Source organism: Hemibagrus wyckioides, linkage group LG08 (genome assembly GCF_019097595.1).
Source record: "Hemibagrus wyckioides isolate EC202008001 linkage group LG08, SWU_Hwy_1.0, whole genome shotgun sequence".
NCBI lineage: Eukaryota > Metazoa > Chordata > Actinopteri > Siluriformes > Bagridae > Hemibagrus > Hemibagrus wyckioides.
In genome coordinates this window covers 22030008-22055894 of record NC_080717.1, presented here as the reverse complement: position 1 = coordinate 22055894, position 25887 = coordinate 22030008, and the positions used below count along the sequence as shown (strand labels likewise).

At 38.0% G+C, this 25887-nt stretch overlaps 2 protein-coding genes across 3 annotated transcripts in view; both read left to right on the top strand.

The window, feature by feature from the left end:
- Window positions 1–920: 920 nt before the first annotated feature.
- On the top strand, window positions 921–2928 carry cart2 (cocaine- and amphetamine-regulated transcript 2). Its single transcript, XM_058397538.1, has 3 exons — window positions 921–1167; window positions 1319–1402; window positions 1565–2928. The coding sequence occupies exons 1-3, from the start codon at window positions 1003–1005 to the stop codon at window positions 1670–1672; spliced, it is 357 nt and encodes a 118-aa protein (XP_058253521.1). The 5' UTR covers window positions 921–1002; the 3' UTR covers window positions 1673–2928.
- Window positions 2929–9050: 6122 nt separating this feature from the next.
- map1ab (microtubule-associated protein 1Ab) overlaps window positions 9051–25887 on the top strand; it is a 34066-nt gene continuing 17229 nt past the window's right edge. Inside the window, exons 1-2 of one of the 2 annotated variants that reach the window (XM_058397300.1) lie at window positions 9051–9287; window positions 12812–12913. In XM_058397300.1, coding sequence (XP_058253283.1) covers window positions 9077–9287; window positions 12812–12913 — 313 coding nt within the window. In that variant the 5' untranslated portion in view covers window positions 9051–9076. Of the gene's footprint in view, window positions 9288–12811; window positions 12914–20906; window positions 20977–25887 lie in introns of those variants that run through there. The other variant, XM_058397301.1, reaches the window with a different exon arrangement.

Below are 25887 nucleotides of genomic sequence, written 5' to 3'. Positions count from 1 at the left end.
AAATACATCATGGAGTAATGGCTAAATGAAGACAAGGATTGCATTTGGGCACTTTTACATTGCCATAAAATAAATCAATTATGTTTGCTATTGTCTAAGAAGATGCCTTTACTTTTGTAATATTACTTTGTGGAGACAAAGTGTAGATACTACTGTATACAATAGCACTACAGCTGGGTCATGAATTTCATGCCATTTTTTGTCATTTGCATTCTGAGAGAAAAAAACAACAGGATAACTGTCTTACCCTGTCGGTGACAAAGGGCATGCTATAATTTGCTGTTTCACTAAGGTTAAGAAGTCCTGATGCAAAGCAGAAAGTATAATCATGAATTTTCAGAACCATTTTTCACAAGCTGTCTTACTGTTTCCAAAACTGTGAGTGAGATGGAAAAATATAAATTAGGCTATGATTTCAAAATGATACACAAGCACAAAGTGATAAAAGGCTTCAGGTTCACAAAATGTTGACGGAACTCTTCGACTCCCCTGTCCCCCAAGTCTCGGGTTGTCTGTCAATAGTCTTCAGTCAACGACATAAATTTGTAGTCTTCTCTGCCCTCCATCACCATCACCACACCCTCTATAACCTATTGTTTATCTTGATAAATGATATACACTCATCCTCCCTCAAAATCATAACCAGGTGAAAGACATGCCAAGTGGATACACACATAAGATGCTCTAATCTGTCTGTGCTCATGTATAACTATCATAAAACTCACTGACGAATATGCCCTTGGGAAAGTTGAGGGGAGGGGAGGTTTGGGGGAGGAAATGGGGTGCACACACCAATCTGGAGGTATTATTAACGCATTCGATGACAGCTCATTGCGCAAAGAGATCTCTCGCTTACGTACGAAGGAGAAATAAGCTCGCTAGGCGGGGCGACTCCCGTTAAACAGCGGAGCGCATAAAAAGCCCGGCGCGAGCCTGAGTGTGTCAATTTGAGCGTCGCGCGCCTTCGTGCCAAAAAAACAGAAGCTCCTTTCGATCAGCACCATGGAGAGCTCGAGCATCGCCGCGCGCGCTTTGCTGCTACTGCTGCTGTTAGTGCTGCGGAGTTGTGCGCGAGCGGAGAACGAGGACACCGAAGTGGACCTGGACACAAGAGCCATCCGAGACTTCTATCCAAAAGACCCCAATCTGACCAGCGAAAAACAGCTGGTGAGCGGCACGAATCTGAACATATTGAAAAACACATGTTGAAAAGTTTTTTTTTTTGCACCATCTTGTAGATGGGTCAATTTTTTTTTTATTGAACTACTGATTGCAATGATTGAGTTAATGTTCCTGAAACATGTTTTTTTTTTACCAGCTTGGGGCTCTCCATGAAGTTCTGGAAAAGCTTCAGATGAAAAGAATTCCGCCTTGGGAAAAGAAATTTGGACAGGTTCCTATGGTAATGGGATGTTCCATACATTTATTCCACTACAATTAACAGTTAAAATGCAAAGATATGTAAGCTTTGTTTTGGTGTTTTATTAATGCATTTATAACATCTGCCTAATGGGTTTTTAACCGTTTTAGAATGATTCAGTTGATCTTTGCTTTGCCTTTCCAGTGCGACGTTGGCGAGCAGTGCGCAATACGCAAAGGCTCAAGAATCGGTAAAATGTGCGACTGCCCACGGGGAGCCTTCTGCAACTTTTTCCTTCTGAAATGTCTGTGAACAGCGTTTTGGAGCGGCTCGATCGATGTATCGCAAAAGTATCAAATTCATTTGTATAGATATTTTTTTAAGTGCAAGAACACGCTGATGAGATGTGTGTATAAAGTCCTGTTCATCTGTTCATGCACTGCACGCTTATAATTGTCATGAATATGTAACATGTATATGTTTGTGTATTAAAGTGCACCGTACCTTCTTTTGTAAAGTAGTTTGTGTATCTGTTACTTTTATGTCTTAATAAGAAGGTATAAAATTTAATTATAAATATGTTGACTTATAAGCTACGCATCCAAGAATGGTTGTAAGGTCCACTACTGTACTGGTCCATAGTAAGGTTTCCTATACTATGGACCGGTAAGGGGCGGAAAGAAATGAACGATAGAAAACCCAGAAAAACTTAGATGAAATTCTTAGATTTCTTGAAATTCTTGAAAACTTGATTTTACACGTAATTTTTACGGGGAAGACATGTTGAAAATTGCCCAGTGTTGAATGAACCCTTCCAGTGCAGCAGTATGGACTCAAATCTAAACATTATGAGTTCTAATATAACGCTGTGTTATGCGTGTTTTGCATATTTGATAAAACCAGTATTTTGTGTTTCTGTTTCCTGGACACATAATTTGTCAGGGGAAATTTTATTCTATCCCATAAACGTGCCAGTATTCAGATTGTGTAAATATGTCCAGGGCAAAATAACTGGGTTACATTCTTTTCTGAATCAATGTGTTCTGAAAATATTGATTTTCCAGAGAAGAAGAAAAAAATGTAATTTGCTGTGACCTATTTTCTTAAGATATTATTATACAAATATAACATATTTGAATAGCAACAAGCAAGCATATGTAACGAGGATACACGGTATCAACTACAGAGTATGAATATGTGACCCTTATATCTCATGTAAAATGTTGATTGAGCATATGGATGATGATCACACTTTATACATGGTACTGCTTGCACATTTACATAAACATAACTTGTTATTAATGTCTAGGGTTAAATAAGTGTTTTTAATATATTTGTCTGTCAAATAAACCAGAAGAAAAAAAAAAATTAAGAAGTATACTCAATAGCAAAATGCTGCCTCTAGGTAGTGTATTTGTAAATAAGTTTATTGCATCATGCTGTGCACTTTTGTCAGTGAAGTAGAATCATGCTGCTGTAATCAGACACCACAAAGAGAATTTACAATGATAAAGGGAAAAAAAATGTCCCAGGGCTATAAACTGTAGCTTTGTTTTCATAATGACTTCAAAAGTACTTTTAATCTTCTCAGCAAATGTATATTGAATATGTATATATTAAAGTGTTTCAAACAGGTTTGTCTTTAGACATCGTTCATCACTAGGATAAAACGGGTAATTCTGAGCAATTTAATTTCCCTTTTAGTTTACATTTTAATCAACATCTATCTGCTAAAGTTTTGCTACTAATGAAAGTTAACCAGAAGAGTCAGATGTATCAACATGAATATTTCAAGATGTATGGCTCGAGCTGTTAAACCAGTGCCCGGTTAGTAAATCAAAGTCATTTTGCTTCCCGCCTTGATGTTGTTTTTCATCATTAATGGTCTCCCTGCGTTTCACATAACAGTGACTGACCAATGACTGAATTCTTTTCCAAAAGACATGTTTTGCAAAGAACATTGTCAAATCACTCGTGAGAGCCACTGGAGTGTTTCATAAGCCCTTATTGTGGACTTTCATTTCCACAGTTGTGGTAAGCAAAACTCATCTCTGTAATCACTGCCAACTAAGATACGTTGCTTTGGAAACTGCATCAAATAGTCCTGATTGAATTCAATGGGGTCTTTTTTTGTCATGTTACCATAGAAAGAAACATGCTCAAAATAACCTTTAAAATGCTATTATTAGTATACGGGGATGTTAAAGGTCTGATGTGAAGAGAGAGACAGAGTTGAGCTGTTGCCTCTAGGGAAAAAAACAAGTGCACCATATCTCTAAAACAAATAATGGTGACTTTTCAAAGGCAGGAATGTCAAACTGATCTCTAATCCTTAGGGTGAGTTCAGCCTTTTGAGCACAGCAAGTTAAAAAAGGGTAAAGTTTACCCTGTTAAACAGACTGTAATTCTAGAGAGTGTGTACTATTTATAAAGTTATCCAATTATTTTATATTATGAGGAAATAGTATTTAGACACTTGATTTTGTTATTTATTTATGTCCAATCCATATATCTACTTTACCTTTACACATATGTCTTCTGACTTTTGTCAGGCTGTGTGTATGAGCCTAACAACACCATATGCACAGTGAAGTTTGGCAGTGGGAGCATGATGATATGGTGCTGTTTTTACAGCAAATGTTACTGTGGCATTACATATCAGTACTAGGACATATTATTTCAAACCTAGCAATACTTCCCCCTCAATCATTGATGCCTCCTTTTCTGAAGAGCTCAATGTTTTCTGCTCACAATGTGACTATGAAAAAGTGCAATCTACCATCAAAGCTGACCTCTCACAAGCTGACTTGCCATTCACACTCTCCCTCAGTGATATGTGCTCCACCTTGAGAGTGAATGTATGCAAAGCTGCTGTCAAAGTGATCATAGTCAGAGCAGTGCAGAGCTGTTGGCTATGGTCTTCATTTTCAACCTGGCCCTAAACCAACCTGTGGTCCCCACCCACTTCATGATCCTCTATGACTTCCATCCTCACCCCCATTCTTTCCGAGTGAAAAAGAGAAGCTGATCTAGATCCCTATCAGTTTGTCTACCACCACAACAGGTCAGCAGAGGATGCCATCACCATGGCACTCCACTCTGCCCTTACTTACCCGGATGATAGCAACTTCTACATTAAGATGCCATTCACTGATTTCAGTTCAGTTTTCAACACCATCAACCCATCCAAGGTTGGCATCTCATGTAGTAATTGGGCCCTGGACTTTCTTACTAACAGACCGTAGCCTATTAGGCTTGACAACCACACTTCCCCAACCTTCATACTGAACACAGGGCTGTGTGCTTAGCCCTCTTCTCTATGCCTTTTCACCTATATCTGTTCAACTCCAAAACCAATTCACAGACACCATGGTGGTGGAGGCAGCACCTGCCAGGCTGGTGTGCTGACAACCACCTGGCCCTCAACACCTAGAAGACCAAAAAGCTCATCATGGACTACCAATGGGCCATGAGAAGCCACACACACAAAACCCTATCTACTCAGTGGGTCTATGTTAACAGGAGCTTCCTCTGTTGCACTTAGATTCCGCTCTCTCATTTTAGTGGTTCCATGTTAAATTATATACCAGTCCATTTGCACCTATGTTCAACTGTACTGTTTTGGATTACATTCATTCATGTCTCTGGACCCATGTTTATTCAAATGTCATGCCATTTGCAATGTTTTTCATTTTACACTTTAGTACCATCCTACCTCATTTGTCTTTTTTTTTTTTGCTACTCATGTATGGACATTAAATTACTTTATACAGTCTTGAAGCTGTAACTACTCTAGTTTGTAGTGTGTGGATACATTAAAAAAAATGTAAACCTATATTTTTTATGCTTAGGAATACATTCTCTTTTTTTCCATGTTCATATTTATAGGTACAAAGTAAAAATACATTATGTACATCTATGGAATAAATCATCAGTTTATATACTTAGTTTCAGGATGCATTTAGGGATTTTAGTAGTTTCTTATAAAGCTGAAGGAGAAAGTGGTATTAATAATGGCAAATGACAGAGGAAGGATAAATGCACCGTAACATCACATGTAGATGCAGATTAAATGCTTGACTTTCATTTATAATATCATTTTGAAAATGGGTCAGTTTTTACCACAAGCATCTTGACTTAAAAAGCACAGTGTGTAACTTGGCTATGGACATGCTCTTATATTTGATTCCTATACCTAAAAAATTATAACTTTATACTATACACAGTATATGCACTCTGTTGCCACTTGAGGTGTGCCTGTGTTGTACCTGCATGCACAATTCATTCAAATGCACTTTACTGGTGTATTGTTAATGAATGTGGCCCATCTGTTCTTTTCATCTACAATTTGGCAGCCCCAGTAGAAAAGGACCAACAGAAGACCACCGCTCAAAACATATTATTTGGGTGATGCACCACTGTCAGCACAGCTGGGATACTGTGTGCTGCACTAAATCATAAGAAAGCATGATAGAAAATCGCTGTTGTCTCTAACTCTACACCTACAATGGGGATCAAGTTGCTAGATGTGAATAATAAAGTCAACAGTAGGAATACACTAGCTAAGATTGTTGCTATGCTGAGTTCATCCAACATATATCACCATATATCACCCGTATCTGGTTAGTTGTAATTCTATGGTCATCACTTTTTACCTATATATGAGGTCAGGGGTTCTGACAATTATGCATAGAAGTTGGCAGGCTACAGTCAGTGCAGTTGTATGGTAGACGTACCTAATAAAATGGCCAACAGACGTAAATACAAGGCAGGTGCAGTTAATAAAGTCGCCACTGATTTTATAGCAGAAGAATAGTGGAATTGTTTTTATCAATGCTGCTTTGTGTCCAAGACTAGGAACCATGGAGGTCCAACATCTAAATCTTGCCTTTGGAGATGATTTATGGGCACAAAGGATCCCATAATGGAACCTAGTATCTGCTCACACATCAAGGTTTCCTATACTATGGATCAATAAGGGGTGAAAAGGAATGAAGTGACAGAAAACCCAGACAATTAAAGCTTAGATGAAATTCTTGAAATCTTTATATTTTAAATGCAATTTTTTTATAGAGAAGACATGTTGGAAAATGCCCAGTGTTGAATGAACCCTTACAGTGTTGTAGTATTTCAAGGTGTACTCAGATATAAACATCGTTTATGTAATGTTACACTGTGTTATGCGTGTTTCGTGCATTTGATAAAACCAGAAATTTGTGTTTCTGTTTCCTGGACACCTATTTTATCTGGGGAAATTTTATTGTACCCCATAATCGTGCCAGTATTCAGACTGTGTAAATGTGTCCAGTGCAAAATAACTGGGTTACATTCTTTTCTGAATCAATGTGCTCTGAAAATATTGATTTTCTGGGAATAAAAAAATTTCATTTATTGTGATCTATTTTAAGACATTTTTATACAAATATAACATCTTTGAATATCAACAAGCAAACATAGGTAACTAGGATACACGGTATCAGTAAATAACTATTGAATACAATGTGCCCATTGTATCTTATGTAAAATGTTGACTGGGCATATGGATGATGATCACACTTTATACATGGTACTGTCTCTCTGCTGCTTGCTCATTTACATATATATAACTTGTTATTAATGTCCTAGAGGCAGCAAGCTACAGACAGTGCAGCTGTATGGTGTACCTAATAAAATGGCCAATAGACATAAATACAAGGAAGGTGTATTTAATAAAGTCGCCACTGATTTCTACCAGAAAAATAGTGAAATTGTTTTCATCAATGCTGCTTTGTGTCCATGACAAGGAACCATGGAGGTCCAATGTTTAAATCCAATGTTTAAGCCTTTGGAGATGAATAGTCTTTATGGACACATAGGATCCAATAATGGTACCTAGTCTCTGCTCAAATTAAAGGTGGAGGCATTAATTTAAAATGGTCCTGAGGGGGAAATCTGGGATTATATTTAATAAAATTTCAATAAACGTATGTATATTTAGCCTGAGGTATATTTTTTCCTGTATTTTTTTAGTGTTTGATTTTGTTTTTGTGTTGTTTGCTGATTTGTCAAACTTCCTATCAGTGACAACCTTGACGAGTGCATAGTAAATGTAATACATATTTATATGGCTGAAATTGACTGCAGTAATGATTGTTTTCTGATCACATCTCTTTACCTCTAACTTTAGACCCTAACCTTTAGATGACTTTGCAGTAGAACAAAACAGATTGTAATCTCTCTGGCTGACACAGACTCATGGTCAATAAACAATAGCTTCTGGCATCTAAAAATACCAGCATCAGTAAAAAGGTTTGATAAAAATACTGGAAGCTTCTCCCACTTTGACCACATAAAGTTGTTTCTGACATACTGTTGATTTCAGCATCTGCACTGTAAGTTGCACACAATGGATCAAACCTAAAATTACAAGAATTGCTAAGTGAAGAAATGATCTCTGGTATATAAGCCATGGTAAATTCTGATTGTAGCCAGCAAGTGGCAGTAAGAGTTCACAGTTTGAGGGCTATCAGCGTGCTGACTCACTGTAGGACTGTTTATGGTGAAGCAAGGTTATTGCACCATCATTGCACTGGCCACCAACACCGCATGAGGTCTGAAATCCGGATGATGCAGATTATGAGAATACAGAAATCAAGTTTTGAGTTATTTATTAATAAGGAAATCCCACATGCTCAGGGTTAAAGCGCAAAGCACTGTAAAAGGATTGTGTATTATTATTTTAGTTGACTATCTTTTCTGCAGATTGTGTTGCACTATTTCTCTCCCTCTCTCACTCTATATGCATATCATCAAAGAATTTGCTCTGGGCCAATTCACACTGTTAATCAGTTATTTCTGGATAAAATACATACTTAAAAGGTGAACTAAAACATGTGGTAGTTTGATATTTAAATTCATACAGATATCTACCTTTGAGTGAAATACAACACACGTCATGTAGAAATGTAAAAATCTCAGAGGCAAATTTCAGCTTTTTTGGCAGTAAACCAATAGATCAAAGCTGCTTTGATAGAGGCTGCATATATTGAGAGAAGCTGCAGGTTCTGACCAAATCCCTGACTAAAACAAATCGGAAAATGGGATTATTTTGACTTTTTAACACATTAAGACTCTGTAGATTTGTGCATATCGGTGTGATCACTTCAAAAATGATCGATGTTTTAGATTCAGAGGCTTAGATTCTATGGTAGGCCTGTCTTTTTCCTTTATGCATGTGCTGTTTTTCTTTTTTCTTTTTTTGGTCCATCTGGCTGTTCACTGTTAGTATCAGCTTGGGTAGAAAAATAAGCAATCTGAAGCCCAGTCAGATGAATCTATAAAGACGTGATCTAAAACTACTTATATTAAGGACATAATTCTCTTCACATTCTGTATTTATTTCCCAAAAACACTAATTTCAGCACAAAGTATGGCTTCATTTACGTTTAACGTGTACTATTTCCTTTCATTACATTGGACAGTAAGCAAACCAACAAATAACAATAAATCATTGCGTGCACAAACAAATAATGAAAGTATTTCATCAGTAAACAAAAATTATTAAAATATATAATTGGCTTATCCAGCTCCTTTTTTTTTGGAACGGACGCTGTGACGTCACTCAGGTGGCCTATCAGGGAGGCGCAAACCGCTCCCCACAGTGCGCGTGCCTCTCCCCTCTCCCGTTCCCTCCTCCTCATAACTTTGCACCCTGAGCTCTCGGCAGCGGCAGTTGTCATGGAGATTGACTTGGGCCCGGCGTCGTCTCCTGGTACCGTTGCCATGGGGACTCGGGTCCGGAACTCGCTTTCTGCGGTCGAGGAGGATGAGGGCGAGGAGCTGCACCGACACCGCAGCAAACACCGCGGAAACTTCTCCATGCTGATAGTGATCGGGGACATCGGCACCGACCACCAGCTGCAGATCGTCAAACAGCACATTGAGCGCGGTAAGTGACGCCATCTAGCGAGACACAGCGCCATTTTCACAGATGCATGCACGATTGATGCTGAGCCCAGACTGTGCTGTATCATTTAAAACCATACGTGGTGCTAAAAACTTCACGAATCACAGGCTACACGTGAGACATTTCTTGTGGATCATGATTTTGCTGATGCAGCACTTGTTAAGCGCGTGCCCAAGCTACCGATAATGAGAGGCAGGATTTGTTATATGCTGCACTTTTGCTTTTTTTTAAAGCTAAGAATATCCTAATATAATGCATCAGTTCAGGAATGTTAACCAGGTTCATGAGGTGTTATTTTCACCTGAAACTGAGATACGACACGTGATGCACACTGCGGCGACCTCGCGCGACCCGATCGAGCACTGCGCCACCAGTTTGGATGTACGCCATGTCTCTTTTTTCGATTAATAGAACTGCTCCATGAGTTCATTTATTTCATGGAGAAAGATGAGTGGATATAGAAACGTTGCATATCCGATTTGTCTTGCTTCAGCCACATTTATTGTGGCTGCATGAAAGCAATGAGCCAAATGCAACATAAATAACATAAACCCAACCTCCTACACTGTGATTTCAGTAAGCAAGTGTTATAATTTATACAGATTACTCATTAGTTTAGGTGCACTTTACTTGCTGAAGGTGTTTTAGCTAACACACTGTCAGAAGAACACTTAAGCGTCATTCCCTGTATCCCCAGTATCACAACACAAATGTACACTGGGAGACCTGACAGTCTTTCACCTCAATACACAGAGCCATCACTTGAGCAAGGACTGCCTAATTATTCTAATGTTGTGACCAGTGGACAGCTGGACTATAGCGAGTATAGTCTCTTCTCAGCAATGCAGAAACTTCTTCAGGGTGTTATAAACACAACAGACACTTTATCAGGTATACATATCATATAAGTGCCCATCTGTTGCTTTACCCTTTCCATCAGTCCAGAAAGGGATCACCACAGGACCACCACTGACCAGATTGTAGCTGGGTAGTGGTTCATTCTTATCACAGCAGTGATATTGATATGGTAGTAGGTGTGGTGCTGGTTCAAGTGTATCAGGCACAGCAGAATTGTTTGGGTTTTTAAACATGGTATACTTATTGGCCACGTAATGGTTTAATAGTCAATCTTTTTCATTTTGTATTTGTACAAATCATATGGAAGATGATGTAGAAATACAAAATAAAAAAAACAGTCTAAAACATTGTCTCAGAACAAGTGTATTATGAAGCTTGGCTGCGTTGAATGTCTGCATGAAAGAGATGTCAATACAGTCCTTGCTAATGGTTGAAGCACCATAATTTTATGTGAATGTGGCTGGTTCAAAGAGTTAAAAATCTTTTTTGTCTTATTCAGCTCCATTTAACCGTTAGAGACCTATTTACGAATCTTGCACAATGCACCTTCAATTTAACATATCTGTTAGGTTAGTTTTGTAGGTGTATAGGTGTATAGGTATACAGTGTAGGTGTATGTTTTGAGATTATAGTTCAGTTTTCTATATATCATTTACATTATTCATCTTCTGGCATTTAATCAGTAGCCATTTTTCTGACCTCCATATTATTTTCAGCTGATGGACGAACCTTAACCTAGTAGTTACACCGAGGTGTTTAAAAACCCCACTAACACTGTTGCACCTGACTCATTCATACCAGGTACATCCGAGCAGTACACTAACATTTCAGTGTCACTGCTGTATTGAGGATGATCCACCACCCAAATCCCTATTCAACAGATTCAGTCAGTGGAGATCCACAAAATGTTTGAAGATTTCTCTGCACTTAATGCACCTGATCCAACTTGTAAAGAACTGGACAGTTAGATCATGTGCTGGATCAAGTATGTTGCTTCATAATTGGAGCTTGGATTGTGTTTTAACTGTATGGCAGGTTGCTACGGGTTTTTTTTAATAGAAAGAATGATTAATTTATCTGATCCTTTGGTGCGGTTCATATGTTAAATGGTCCGATTATTAGACATCTCTGATATGAAGCTTCCAGAGAATTTTATCTTCAAAGACCACATGAAGCCAGGCATATCATAGTAATTTTGTCTTTTGCAATTCTGTAACTGTGTTACTGTCCTGCTGTTTTAAGACCTTCTTTGTGAGCAATAGTAAATTGTAAGTCTAATTGATCTATTTATGCATGCTTCATGTATTTGAGGCTGTCGAACACAGTAACCTCAGATCATTAGTTTAAAAAAATAAGTAAAGATATATTGATATATACCTGTGTATGAAAAAATTGGCCCATAGCAACACTCCATAGAAGTGAGTCTACAATCTACAAGTGAGAGAAAGTTCAGTGGAAGACCGCTTTTGGCTGTGTACCAAAAAACAGCATGCTCACTTGGCTTCTCTCAGATTTTGTAGACACTATACTGAACAAGCACAGACCTCATTCATGTAGCGATTAAAAAACAGGCTTCTTTTTTGGTACACTTTCAACAACAAAACTCAAAGGTTAAGTAGTCCTTATTTGTCACATATACATTACTGCACAGTGAAATTCTTTCTTCGCATATCTCATGCATTGGGGTCAGAACGCAGGATCAGCCATGACACAGCTCCCCTGGAGCAGGGTGGGTTGGGGGCCTTGGTCAAGGGCCCAACGGTGGCAGTTTGGTGGTGCAGGGGCTTGAACCTTGATCTTCCGGTCAACGGCTCAGAGTCTTAACCACTTGAGCTAAAAAAAGCCTACTTGCAATTCAGGATCCATGATTCATTTGTAATTTCAGTAAGAAAGACTGTCTCAACACCCTGAGTCATTCAGCCTGACTTTCATTTGGGTGCTTGGCCCAAAGACACATTTCTTGCCTAAGAAGTGTTTTCAGTAGCAATAACAATTTATAATGGAATCAATGTGCCTGCAGTCTCATCTGGATGTCTATGTCCGTGAGCTGGAACCTGCAGAGTGTGCAGATTTTATGCAAAACAGCATCTGATGGAAAAAATATTTGAATTATTCGGAGGAAAGACAGATATAATAATGAACAGAAAATAGGAGAAGAGCATAGGGATTTGAATTCATCCTCTAATGCTTCATGTGCCGTGTTCAGAGGGTTATGCCACAGAGCATTGTGAGCCATCTGTGCTTTTGTCCATCGTTGCATAATACTTAATGAGATTTCATGAATATTCATTAAACACACAAAAAAATCCCATAGAAGTTGTAGCAGCTGTGATAGTGGAGTATCACAATACTCCACTGTACCTGTCTACAAATATAATCCTCAAACAGGGGCAATATCTTAAAATAGCTTGCATGCTCTTCTTTGTTTAAGCACAAATGTCGTTGTATACTAAATGTAACTGTGTGTGTGTGACAAATAAAATCTTGAAGAAGTCAATCTGCAATATCATACTCCATTATTTCTGTATGTCATATCACGGAGGTATAAAAAAGACAAATAAGTGTCACCCCCTCTGTTCAGCTGCTTTCTCTTTGTGTGTTTGAAGACCGCATGCGGTAAAATAGATGGTTTTTCCTTCTGCTTGCAGGGATCCGCTCCTGGAACATTAGTCTCGAAGAATGTGATTTGGACCAACAGCTTCAACTCTTCGTATTTAGACACTCCGCCCAGTTTTCTGCAGAGGTCAAAGGTCAGTCCTGGGTCTAACATGGGAAGTTAATTGGGCTTTACTTTCAGAAATAAAGAGGTTCTGTAAAGTTTTGGTGGACTTGTCTTCTTCTTAACCAAAATCGACTCTTCTAATTTCATTAGCATGATGCCTGAAAGCATAAAATACCGTTTCTGTCTCACCAGCACACAGGATTTCAAAAAACACATGGATTTGTTTACGAATATTACTACTCCAAGGTCACATGCTGTAATCACACATGAGACTTTGCAGCTTGTGGCTACTGTATGTCTTGTAAACATGAGCAGACTGTAGATTCCCACCCATCTGCTCCAGAAGGATCTCTGCATGTGTGCTTGCAGGGTAGCACGCAGCAGCTTAGTGCACTGCACTGCTTCCGTAGTCATTAGAGTGCAATGTGAGGAGGAGGGGAGCTGCAGAGTCAGTCTCTCCTGCTGCAGTGTGTGTGTGTGTGTGTGTGTGTGTGTGTGTCTGAGCTGAATAAGGCTTTCTCAGGCTAGATATAATGGTTCAGGTGTGTCTTGAATGTTATCATCATGAAGCCTTTTTAATCTTCTCTTGCAGTGTGTGGATGCATTATATTACATAGCTGTCAAATCCTTATGAGACGTCTGTGGTAGAATAAAGGGGATAAAAATACATCAGAAAGGTGCACCGTCATCCTTATTTCAGTATGTAATGCTGTGCATTTGAATACAGAAATGTTGAAAAGAATGAGCATTTCTAGTTGTTTTGCAGATGGAGTTCTCTACTATTAGCATCTGGGTTGGTGTATTAGCCATGAGTCATGTTTTTGATTATGTGGGTACAAGCTGCCCTTTCATCTTACTCTGAAATAAGCTTTTAGGTATCTCTCAGTTTGCAGGGACATTGGAGCTTTGCTTTTGCTAGTGGAAATGTATTGATTATGGCGTTGTTTACAAGTTTTACTTCAGTCTTTACTTTAAAGATTAGAACTAGGGCTGTATGATGTAATGAGTTTATTATCCCTGTACAATATTACATGCCATGATACCCATTATATTATACTACATGACCTGCCACCGTTTAAGCATTTTGAATCTGGAATGATTTGTGCAGATGTTTTGATCTCTTCCTTGTTAACTGGAAGATTTGTCTGAGCTCTCAGGACTCGTGGGATGTCCTTGTTTTCTGTTAAGCTAAATGGAGCATGTTTATGAAGAGCGTATGAGTTTATTAATGTGAAGTCAATCTATGTTTTACTTAGCTTACATTAAACAAGTATGCCTTTATTACAGATTAACAGTAATTATTAGTGAGGCCACCAAAAAAATTAAAAATATTTAACAGGTCTATAAAGAAGTATCCAAGCTAATAGCCTAAAAAAGGGCAATAGTAAAGTTCCTAGTCATCCATGTAGATATTAAACATCCAATTTGTTAAAAGATTGTATAAAATCTGTACTGTTATGATTTTTTTGTTTGTTTAATGTTCATTGAGGATTACTGTAGAGCTCACCAACTCAACTGAAATGGTAAAAATGCTCATCTTTTTTAAAGATTGTTGGTTTGAGATTATTAAATTGTTCAAGGTGATTTTTATTAAATGGATAATTGCAGAGGAAAAACCATACAAACCTCATTTTTGAGCATGTCTACTGGACAGCAGTTTTATTGTTCTACCACAAACTGTGTTTCTTGTACATACTAATCCCTGATCTGTCCATAAAGGTAAAACCCACAGCGGTATACCGCTCAAATTCAGAAAGACTTGCAATTTGTCAATCATTTGCTCAGTATTTACTTTTTTTTTTTTTTTACAATAGCAGCATTTCACTTAAAGAGTGTTTTTGGCTTAGAGTGCTTAGGCTGAAGTACTCTTTAGTGAAGTGTTTAAATGGATGGATTAGTGCCCAGAAACCCCACAGAAGGACATGCTCATGGGCTGATCTCAGTGACCTTTCAGACTCACCACATTATACCACAGCCTTCAAAAATGATCCCATATTCATATTCCCAGTTCACCTTAACACAAGTCATTGTCCTGCAGGCAGTGCACTGGGTAGAGTGTGACTACATGGAGCCTATTTCGCCTCTTATAATCTGCTGCATTTTTAGTTAGTGAGTGATGGTGTTTTTATTTAGTTTCACAACATCAAAATGGTTCAAATACATTCATCAATATTTAAATACATAAAAGGGAGTATGTAATAATTCAATTGAACATAATAGGGTGTCGCTGTACATTACCTTACTTTATGCTACAAGTGATTTAGACAGCAAAAGGCTGTTATCTGATACAAGGTTTATTCTACTCCTAAGTGCACTTCTATGCTGGGTTTAATGTCACTGAAATGAAATAGAAAAAGCTTGCCTGAGTGAGATATATAAACATTCGCTGCAATTCGTGATGCCATGCCCTCTTGTGGAAAATCATACACAGTGCAGCACAGGCTCCTGCATGTTACTTACTGATCCAGCTATTCATGGTGTCTGGGATCGTCAGCATATTAAAGCATAGGGAAAAAATAAATTAAGACCTGGAACTGAGTTGGGTGTATTTGACCTTAATTTTCCAAATGATGTAATTGATGCCTTAATTAATATTATATATTGTGAGGCTGTTGATTTATGTGTGTTTAATCTAGTTTACATTGAAACATACAGTATAAAAACTTTTTTTTAATATATATATATTTGTGTTTATTTATGTGAGTGTGAGTGAGTACATGTGTTACACATGGAACTGTATTTTCGCTGCATTAACACGGTTGTTTATCCAAACTTAATTAGCTTGCAGACAAATGGAGATCAGTTTGTCCTGATAGGAGTGTGTGTGAACGAACACACACACACACACACACACATAAAAGTCAGTGCAGCATTAAGTAGCTATAAATATGACCCTTGCCTAACAGAGTGGGAGTGACCCAGTTCAGCAACAAAGTCTCCCTCTCTGTCTGCCTCTGTCTGTGACTTTACCTCTGGGAGCTTTTGCCTTTTCTTTTTTTTTTTAAAGGAAATTCAGATGAGGCACACTGATCGATGGGATTTGTTTTTGCTGACTTGCTCCTCAGCTTGCTATTCTACCTCTCTGTTTCGATGTACTCTGCATAGAGATAAACATTAGGGCGCTTGCTTGTGGGGAAAACACAAGGAAAATCTCTTACTGTTTTATGCATCTATACACATAAGTAAATTAGGAGATAAGAAGAATTTCTATTTTAAATAGAAAATGTGAAAGTGTTGGAATATTTGTATAAATTCTGAGGATGTAATCCGAAAGTTAACAGAGGTGAAGAAATGGTCAAAATGCAGCCAGCCATATGTAATGCTTATGCAAAATTTCTGCACACATTCCATCCGATTGATCATACATAGATTTATTGAAGTTGAGTTTTAGATGAGTATATCATCATAATTTCACAGCACTATGTGAATCCAGATAAAAAGTGATATGGTTGGGCCAGTACTGAATAATTTGCTTTCTGGGTTAATATCTATTCAGTCATGACTGTCCCTCACTACATTATCAGTCTCTGACAGCCCTAATCTTCAAGAACATCCTCTTCGACAGGGAAAATTAGTCCTTTTACTAGTTTTAGTCCAAGAGACAGAAGATAGATTGCTCAGGAAATTTGAACTAAGAAGAGAAATTCTTTCTGCCAGGCTGAACCATTTCCTTCAGTCCTTCACAAAGCTTGAACTTGAACTGAATTATCAGATGTTAAAAAATGGAAAGATTTTTTAAGTCTAGGGTGTAGTTTGATCATCTGTCCTGGTGGTAAATTCTATTTTACTAGACTCTATTTATAATTGCCCTGGTTGTGATAAATGGCATATTATTTGCTTATATGTTTTTATGTCCATTACTTGACTTTTGCAGGTAAACAACATGACTGTTTTGTACTTAAATTTCTTTGGTTTTGCATTATTGAAAGAATAAGAAATATTTACATGTGTCATTCCTATAGCTTTGGGAAACAAGAAACGTTTAAAAGCAAAAAAAAATAGGTACTGCAGATCAAAATATTAAAAAAATGTTGATAAAAAGAATGTTAAGTTGTTTGCAGTTTCTAATTGTGCCACATACATTTGTGAGCGATGATATTATCATTTCACATACGAAGGCCTTATATGAAAGGTAAGTCCTTTATTCTTTTAAGTGTTTAATTGTTTCTAATGATTATTTTATTATATTCATATATTTTTTTTTAGCAAACATTCTAGAGTAGACAACAAAGTATACATGTGAATGTCTAGTGTAAATTGATGACAAGAGAAGTTGCTAATTTGTCTGCCCAGTCACATCGCATTAGACTGGACGAGTCAAACCTGCGACCCTGGGCTCCATCTCCATCAGGACAGATGGAATCTAGTCGGCTGCATGTCTGGTTATTGCTCCATTACCCGATGTTATATAATCCACTGTGTGATTCATTTGAGTGAGCTATATAGAAATTTTACTCTCAGTGGAGAGTGCTGACTGCAGGTCATTGAGATGCAATACTGTGCAAAAAAACCCCCCAAAAACTCATGTGCTGGCAGCAAGGGTGACAGTAGCAAATCACCCACAGTTAGGGTATAATTTTGTCTCAGTGTCTCTTAATCTCACACTGTCTCTCTCTGTGCCCTCCCACCTCCTGATGCAAGAATAAATAGACAACATCGGTGTTTAAATTATAGCTGTGAGCAGGGCCTTACGCTCAAACTATAGGTCAATATATAGCAATATATACAGATGTGGCTGAAATGAACTTGGTTAGCATAATCAGATCATTTTCTATTTATAGTGCATATGAAGGTTTAATCATTTATTTAGACTTGAGTACTGCACTGATTATACAGGCCCATAGCGTACATGGAGCTCTGATGTGCTGTGTCATTCTGCGCAGCTCTTTTTAATTCTTCCTGTTGCTGATGTCATATTCTGGAGATGCAGTGCAATAAGCTTGCTCTCAGATGTCTTTCTGTCTAGGTTTTCTGTACAAACTGAGGTTTTAAACTGCAAGCTTCTGACTTACATTTACATGAAATAAGCAAAGCTTGTTGTAGTCGTTCATTTTACTGACCGTTCTGAAGCATGTGTTGTTCTGGATGTTCTGAAACTACTGAAGAAACTACTGTCTTTTAAGCTCTAAGGATAACTAATGTGCGCATATTGATATTTCAATAGATCACAGAGGATCCATAAGGGAACTCGTACATTATGGATGAAGAAATTGTAAACACTTTTAGAAAGTAAATATATTTAAGGCACCAAGTGCAAGCAAGATGATAGATCCATGGGAGACGTGGTGACATCGATATCAAATCTCTTGTTCATTGTAATGTATTTGATGACTTTTTTTTTCACATGGGCCACACATTTGTTGGTCTCTGATGTGAAATCTGGGTTTTAAACAATCTAATCTTGTGTTTTAAAGCTACTGTTATTTGTTGAGTGATACATTGTCTTTCTTAACTTTAAAGCAAAACGCTTTAATCAAGATTAATCAAGCCGTAACGGAAATGCAGTTCTCTTCTCATTCTTCATTATATACACAATGGGTATCAATCTACATCTGTTTTTGTTTTGATTCAAGATTTAAACTCACATATTCCTGACAAATATGACTCAATAAAACTAATACCCAAAGGGATTTTCAGGGTTGCTCATGCAGGGAATAGTGCAGACTTCCTTGGCACCATACATAATGGAGAGTGCTGAATAATTTAGAGTTTGGATATTGATATCACTGCAGATTGGTTCTGAGGGCTTGCTTTGCATCACTCTCTCAAGGTTCTCTGGCATTGATTCCCCAGGCAAATTTTGCATGACTATGGACATCACTTGCAAGAAAGCATAATTTTACCTATGTTGCTACAGCAAGCAGGAATCACCTGCAGTGGACACTAAGTCCATGAATGTGTGTGCTCATTCAATGACTTAGCAATAGATTTGCAGCACTGGATGCTGGAATTAATGTTGGAAATGGAGTTTGGTATTAAAACAAAAGCTTTAAAAAATTCTATTTGGCTTTTTGAGTTGGAATGGTGAATATTTTTAGTGTTAAATGAGAATGTCAGCTGTACTTTTTTTGTCCCTTAATGTGATTAAGTGCTATGCATTTATATTAGTTATATATATATATATATATTTACATCTCTTATGAGTACAGGGTCAGTGTTAAGGGTGGAGAGTATTCTGGGGTATAAGGGGCTTGCTAAATGGCTGTATCATTGTTGTATGGACATTGGTGCTGGTACTGCTCCACCTAAAGGTCCATTTCTATCTGTCTGAGCTATGTGTAGATAATAGTACTATGAATAATTAATAATATTAGTACCAAGACTTGTAAACATATACTACTGGAAGTTATGATAAAATATAAAGCCAGTTAAATTTGTAATTGTCTGCACCAATCAGTATTCAGTCATATCTATAAGAAAAAAACTCTATTATTCACTACAGCTGGATCATATCTAATAAATCACTGAGATGTTATTGCTCCACAGGGAAACACAGAAAATATGGCTTGTCTGGAGGAATTGACACAGCACTAAACCCTCTATGCTAAGTAAATAAATTAATTAAACCCAACCAAATAAACAAGAAAACGCTGGCTGGGATATAGGTCTCGCCTCCTGTCTTCCCCCAGGCCCTAAGCAATTTCTCAGCACAACACACACTTCCATACCATTCCATGCCCAAATAATATCTGTTAAGCAATCTGTTAATGTGCTTCTAATGTAATCTCCTCAGCTTTACCCATGAGGCTTTTCTCAAAGTTTCCACATTAGACCAATAACCACACTGCTTATTTTAGGTTATAAATAAAACTGCTGATAAGGGAAATAATTTAATTGTCATGTAAACAGTGATGCAGTGGGTAGAGTTGCCACCTCCTTGATTCAATCTTCAGCTCAGGTTACTGTGACCGGAGTTTCACATTTTCTCCTTGTGTTTACATGGGTTTCCTCCCACTGGCTAACAACATGAAGGTAGGTGGAGTGGATATGCCTCTTGGTACGTATGAGTGTGTGAATGTGTGTGTGCGCATGGCAACCTGCGATGGACTAGCATCCCATCTGTGGTGAATTCTCCAACCTTGCTCCTGGCGTTCCTGAAATAGACTCAGGATCCACCAAGACCCTGACCAGGATAATGCAGTTACAGAAGATAAACGATTGAACTACTTTTTGAAATTTGTTTTGCATATTGATTCATAAGTACATTTATAAAATATTTACACTGTATTAGAAATACATTTAAATATCTTTGTTAAATTACTGTCAATCTAATGTCCCCAGTTTTGTATAATATATGGGTTTTGCCTGTTATAAGCGACATTTTACCAATGCCAGTTTCAAATGTAATATCAAGCTAAAAAAACAAAACAAAACAATACTTTTTTCCCAATACAACCATGCTAAAAGCAAGTTCACAGCATATAGAAATTGTGATTGAGTATCTAATAATCTTCAGTGTTGTTGTTGTTTACATAGTTCAGCAGCTTTCAGCAGCTTTTTTTTTTATTATTATAAATAAGTAAACTAAACATTAATGTAAAAAAAAAAAAACGCCATTACATAGCAAGATAATTATTCTAACTGTTAATGCTAATTCAACACATAAGGACTAGGAGTTCATTTATACTGTAATGTATTTATAATGAAAGGTTGCCTAGTCATTTCGGATAAGTCTGCCTGTATGGTACACTGCAGAGAGCCTTAACCACACCTTCAACCTGGCAGGTGTGAAGTCATTACATTAAGGTGTTAAGTGAACTGAACAGATAGACATGTGGCACTGCAAAATGACGTAAAGTATGTTTTCTAAAACAATTTGTTTAAGTGTAGTGCCTTGATCATCTCCCACTTCGCATAGCCGCAGCTGTTCTCTCTCTCTCTCTCTCTCTCTCTTTTGCCGTGGCACTGTGGCCGTATCTCAATTCTCCAGCCTCCCTCCAATCCGCTGCGCCCTCCACATCCCCCCTCCTTCCCTTCCTCCCTCCCTCCCTCACTGTCATCCTCTCTCATCAGACCCGCACACACTCCGCACAGCACTCGCCGGCGGCTCCGCACACGACACCGCGGCTCAAGTGGCCCGCATCAGCAACGGTATGTAGCTGTGTGCACACTTTATATCTGCAGTTTCTCACAAAGCCTGCGTTGTTATGACATGACTGCGGATGTGGAGTCAATCTCTCTCTCTCTCTCTCTCTCTCTCTCTCTCTCTCCAACAGTCCGGCTTCTGAAACGATTACGTCGTTAAACGCAGACGCCGGCTGTTTATCCTTCAGTGACCGCATCTTAGTGACTTTATTAGTCCTGGAGTAAGAATTAAGTAATTAAACCTTCAGACTGTCTCGTAAATTCACGCAGGCGTGCGCGAGAGGCGCGAGCAGATCGCATTCAACCCCGTCGCTTTATCCAAACTAAGTGGATTAATTTAGGACCGGCTGACCACATGAACCGAGTTCAGATTTAAAAGACACAATCGTATAAAGAGTATATAACGTTGGACACGCTGCATCGCTTTAACAGAGACTTGTAGGAGTTTTTCTAAAGTGATGATATGTTGTTAAGAAGAGCTTCACCATCCACTGACTCAAACGTCCCGAATGACGCACTAATGCAGCAAGGCGCACAGACTCGACACTGCTCCAAGGTATTTAGTTTGTTTTGTTCCGCTGGTATGTAGGCTTTGCTACGCGTAATATATATATATATATATATATATTTTAAAATTTATTATTTATCTAATCTGAAGGATTAAAATATAGCCTATTAAATATAACTTGACATTTTCTTTGTGCAATATTGATGGGAGTATGAAAGTGCGCATGGAAAATCTGGTCCATGATTGATGAAGTCTGTGTCGCATAGAGGAAATCCGACCAAAAAAAATAAATAATCAAAATAATTCCACGTATTGATGAGGTGGTCAGTGACTCAGCGTAAACCGGCCCCCTCCCATCTCTGTCTGTGTCGCAAGATTAAATCCAAAAAATAAATAAATAAAAACCCAGAGAGAGAGAGAGAGAGAGAGAGAGAGAGAGAAGCCAAAGAGATAAGAATGTTGAATTTTTATTTTATTCCCCTTTAGTTTCTTTTAACTTGTGTTCTTATCCAAACAAGAAATCCATCCAACGTTTCTCTGATAATAGCTACATTGCTGAATGACATTTTATAACAATCATAATTATTATTTAATAATTAGTTTTCTGTCTAAATGATCGGTTTTTCATGTTTGTGAATGACGTGGTGTTTATCAAATGCAGTTATTTCACTTTTATGTCACTTTTATGGTGCCATCTGAAGTGTTGGCAGTACTAAAAACAATTCACATAAGAATACCAGCTCGCATCAGCACCACGATTGAGGTTTAGTCACTGTTTCATTGCTCCCACTTACAGTAAATGGTGGCTAGGCAACAGCAGTGCAAAAAGCCTGTCAGTTTGTACTGACCTGAGAGCAGAGTTGGATCAAGGTTAAGACACTGTAAGTAGGAAATCTGGATAGGGATCAGCAGAAATACCCACCCATCCAGAAATCAAGCTTCCAGACAGCAGATTCGATAAAGAGGATGATTGACTGAATGTGTCAATCTATATAAATGTCAATACTTTTCACAAACACACACAATCATTCACATTGTGTGTAAGGAAATAGTACTGTCCCAATCCGTCCATTCAGTTCTCTACAAAATAAGCCAGAAGTGAGTTCCTACCCTAGGTCTAAGATCCATCAGCCATACCACCACCCTATCTTGGTGTCAAACTAGTGTTAAAAACTACCATAAACTTGTGACCTAGCCGGAAGGATCTCTGGGGTATTTGGGGCACCTCAATGTACTTCCTGATAGAACCAGAAAGCGTAACAATCCTGAGCTCTGAGCTCAGCAGGTCTTTTAGCAGTTGTGATGACCTGCAGTCGAATTTCTGCTTGTCATCGTTGTCCTGTATCCACTACATCATGTTTATCTATTCGGATGGATCAGCTTCGTGTCCTATTAGACTTTGTGATAAAGTTAACATGGCAGGCTGAAAAGTCCCTGAAGGGCATGTCTGTCAGATTCAGTGTTACAATGGGACACAGAGGAAACAGGCAGACAGGGACAGTCAGACCCATGGCTCTACTGAGTCATTCACTCGGCTTGTTCTACTTACCGCTGGGGGAAAATCGAGGACACAACATGACCTCTTTGCCAACACTTACATTGTCTTTACATTACATTAGCAATTGCATCTGCGTGATTATTCCTTAATCCGCATTAGGAACAGCTTGTTGGGGCACTCTTTGTGGGATTAATGAGCTCAAAGGTGCTTCACCTGACAGATACCTATCTGGAATTTTCAGCACATATGATGGAATAGCAGTACAAATTACTAGGCAACAGTAAAGGTTTCATCCCCAGTTTTTGGTTGCCCAACCACCAGTTTATTCTCTGCATCCAGCATCCAATCATAGGTGGAAAAAAATAAGCATAAAGTGGCATTTTGTAACATCTTGGCCCTCATTTCAGTTTATTACAGTCAGTATGTTGCTCTATCTAACACATGAAATGGTCTGGAGAGTTATTACAGAAGTTCATTCGAGGAATCGTCTCCTTGGGGAGAGCATGCATGCTGTCTTTGAGGTGCTGGAGTGATCTGATGTATTGTGTCAGGGTTTCATTTGCTGCGAGAGATGCTGAGACCCTTTGGGCACAGTGAGGTGAAAACATCTCTCTCTCTCTCTCTCTCTCTCTCTCTCTCTCTCTCTCTCTCTCTCTATTTCCAAGCAATCTTCTCCTCTTCCTTCTCTTTTACACACATCAAATATTTTTGTCTTTCATCCCTGTTAGTGGGCGACTGTGTTGGTGGGAGATTACACAAACTGGCATTATAGCTGAAAACCAGTATTAGTCCGTTGTATGCGGGCGTCTCTCCTGCACTGAGCACTGCAGCACTGTGCAGTGAGGACCACTCCCACTGGCTGACTGGGGATTATTGTTACATCTTAGGTCTCAGCTGTTTATGAAGGCATGTAATTTACCTTACATAGACTTGCACGGTTTTGTCTTTAGTATAGGAATCTAACCACTACCATTTTTCTAATGCTAAAGATTAACTGTATGACTGTTTAGAATTACAATCCTTTCTTCACTCATAATCCTTATTAAAGACACCAGATAGGGGTGTTGAAACCTTTAATTCCTATATTTCTTTACTGATATGATACAATTAATTCATGATGCGTAGTTGCTTAGTTTTTTTTGTTCTGGTTTTGTCTTGATGAAGTAAAAAAAAAACCCTGAAATGTGGCTACTATCTAAAGCACTGTTCACCTTTTATCTAGAAGTTAAAAAAACTTTAATAACCTAGTTACAATATGTAAGACAAATGTGGAAAATATTTTGAAAGGGATAAATTACCCTTCAAGATCCATAGGTTCATGTCTTTCATTTATTTCAGTTGTACTTAATACTTAATAAACAAGCGTGCATGCATCAAGTCAAGTGCTCTTGAGCAGAATCTTGTGCTATCTTCCTCCTTATTTTTATTGAGTCTTCCAGCCTTTTGAAGTAATCTGTAGTGCCTTACAATAGAGAGTGACACTTCCGTGCATTTTAGAAAATGTTAAACCTACTTCTAAAGCTAATCAGAAGCAGTGTCAGTGCCAGTCAACATTGTCCTGAGCGACACAAGTGAGCACACGTTCTAGGTAAGTTAAGGTTTATTTACAAATCACTTAAAAATATTTCAATTCAACCTATCCAAAAATGAATTTTTCAAGTGTTAAAATACTAGAAATTGTGAAAAATGCAATGCGTAGAGAGCAGTCCAAAGAATAGTTATTACTTTTATATACAGTATCTTGCCTGGGGCTTCTGTGTATTGGAATTCCTCTCAAAATGATAAATGTAATGTGATTTAATGTAAATGATAAAAATATTACCATGTACTTGGTTATGAAATGTCTGCCTTAATGTCTGCATTTTGCTATGTATTTTTACTTTCTATGGAATGTACATATATGTTTTTTTTTAAAGACCAGTAAGGAACCAGCTTAATATATAACCATGTTAGTTTCAGATGTAGCTGTGCAATAAAGCAGCCAAATTTAGTGACTCCAGATTTGGACTTCAAGATGCTCTAAAAGTTATTGTTTAATATAAGCTTCTGGTGCCAAGATTTAAATGCTCAGACAAGCTTTTTGTATGCACTCTCAACAGACTGCCTCCAACTTTAATTCTTCCTTTTCTATTAGGTTTCAGACAGACATGCAATAGAGAGTGAGGAAAAAAACAAGAATGAGAATAATGAAAAAAGCTCTTGAGCTCATCTTTAGCTTAGCTTTGAGTTTGGAGTTACTAGGAAATAATGGTACTGAACCAAGTATGTCTTTTCTTTTGTCTGCTTTGTCACCGTTTCTGCACTCCATTTTGTTCACTGTGTCATGTCTTTCCCATTCATCTTTTCAATATCAATACCTATCTTTCCTGCCTTCTAGGTGTCTGCTGGCACATGTATTCATGGCACTAGGTTTGGTAAAACAGTGAAAAAGGCATCTGAGTCATTTGGGAGAATTACTGTATACGTATTTTGTGAGATTAACATAGAGATGGTGTGGTTTTAATATCAGTGTCTGAAGGTATGGCTATATATTTGTCCAGGTGGTAGGCCTAGTTTCAGTGACACAGCTGAAATGATCTTATAGGCTTTAATTGTATTAATGGCAGAATCGATCACTGCTGCCAAGTCGCAGGACTAGGATTACATTAAGAAAGTAGGACAGTCGTTCGTGAAGCTACGGTAGAAAGGAAAGTTAAATCTAGATGCCATTAAAATGTTGCATGACTTAATAAAACTAGTAAGTATTAGAGGTATGTTGGGGTGAAAGAAGACATATGCTTTGTTGCACTGTCAGATACTAGTTAATGTTATGACTAATTAAAAATTGTTGTTAATTAAACTCTGCTGGAGGTTTTTTTTTTTATTGATAATTTAGTGCCACACCTCCTTTAATACTTGAATAGCAGAATTG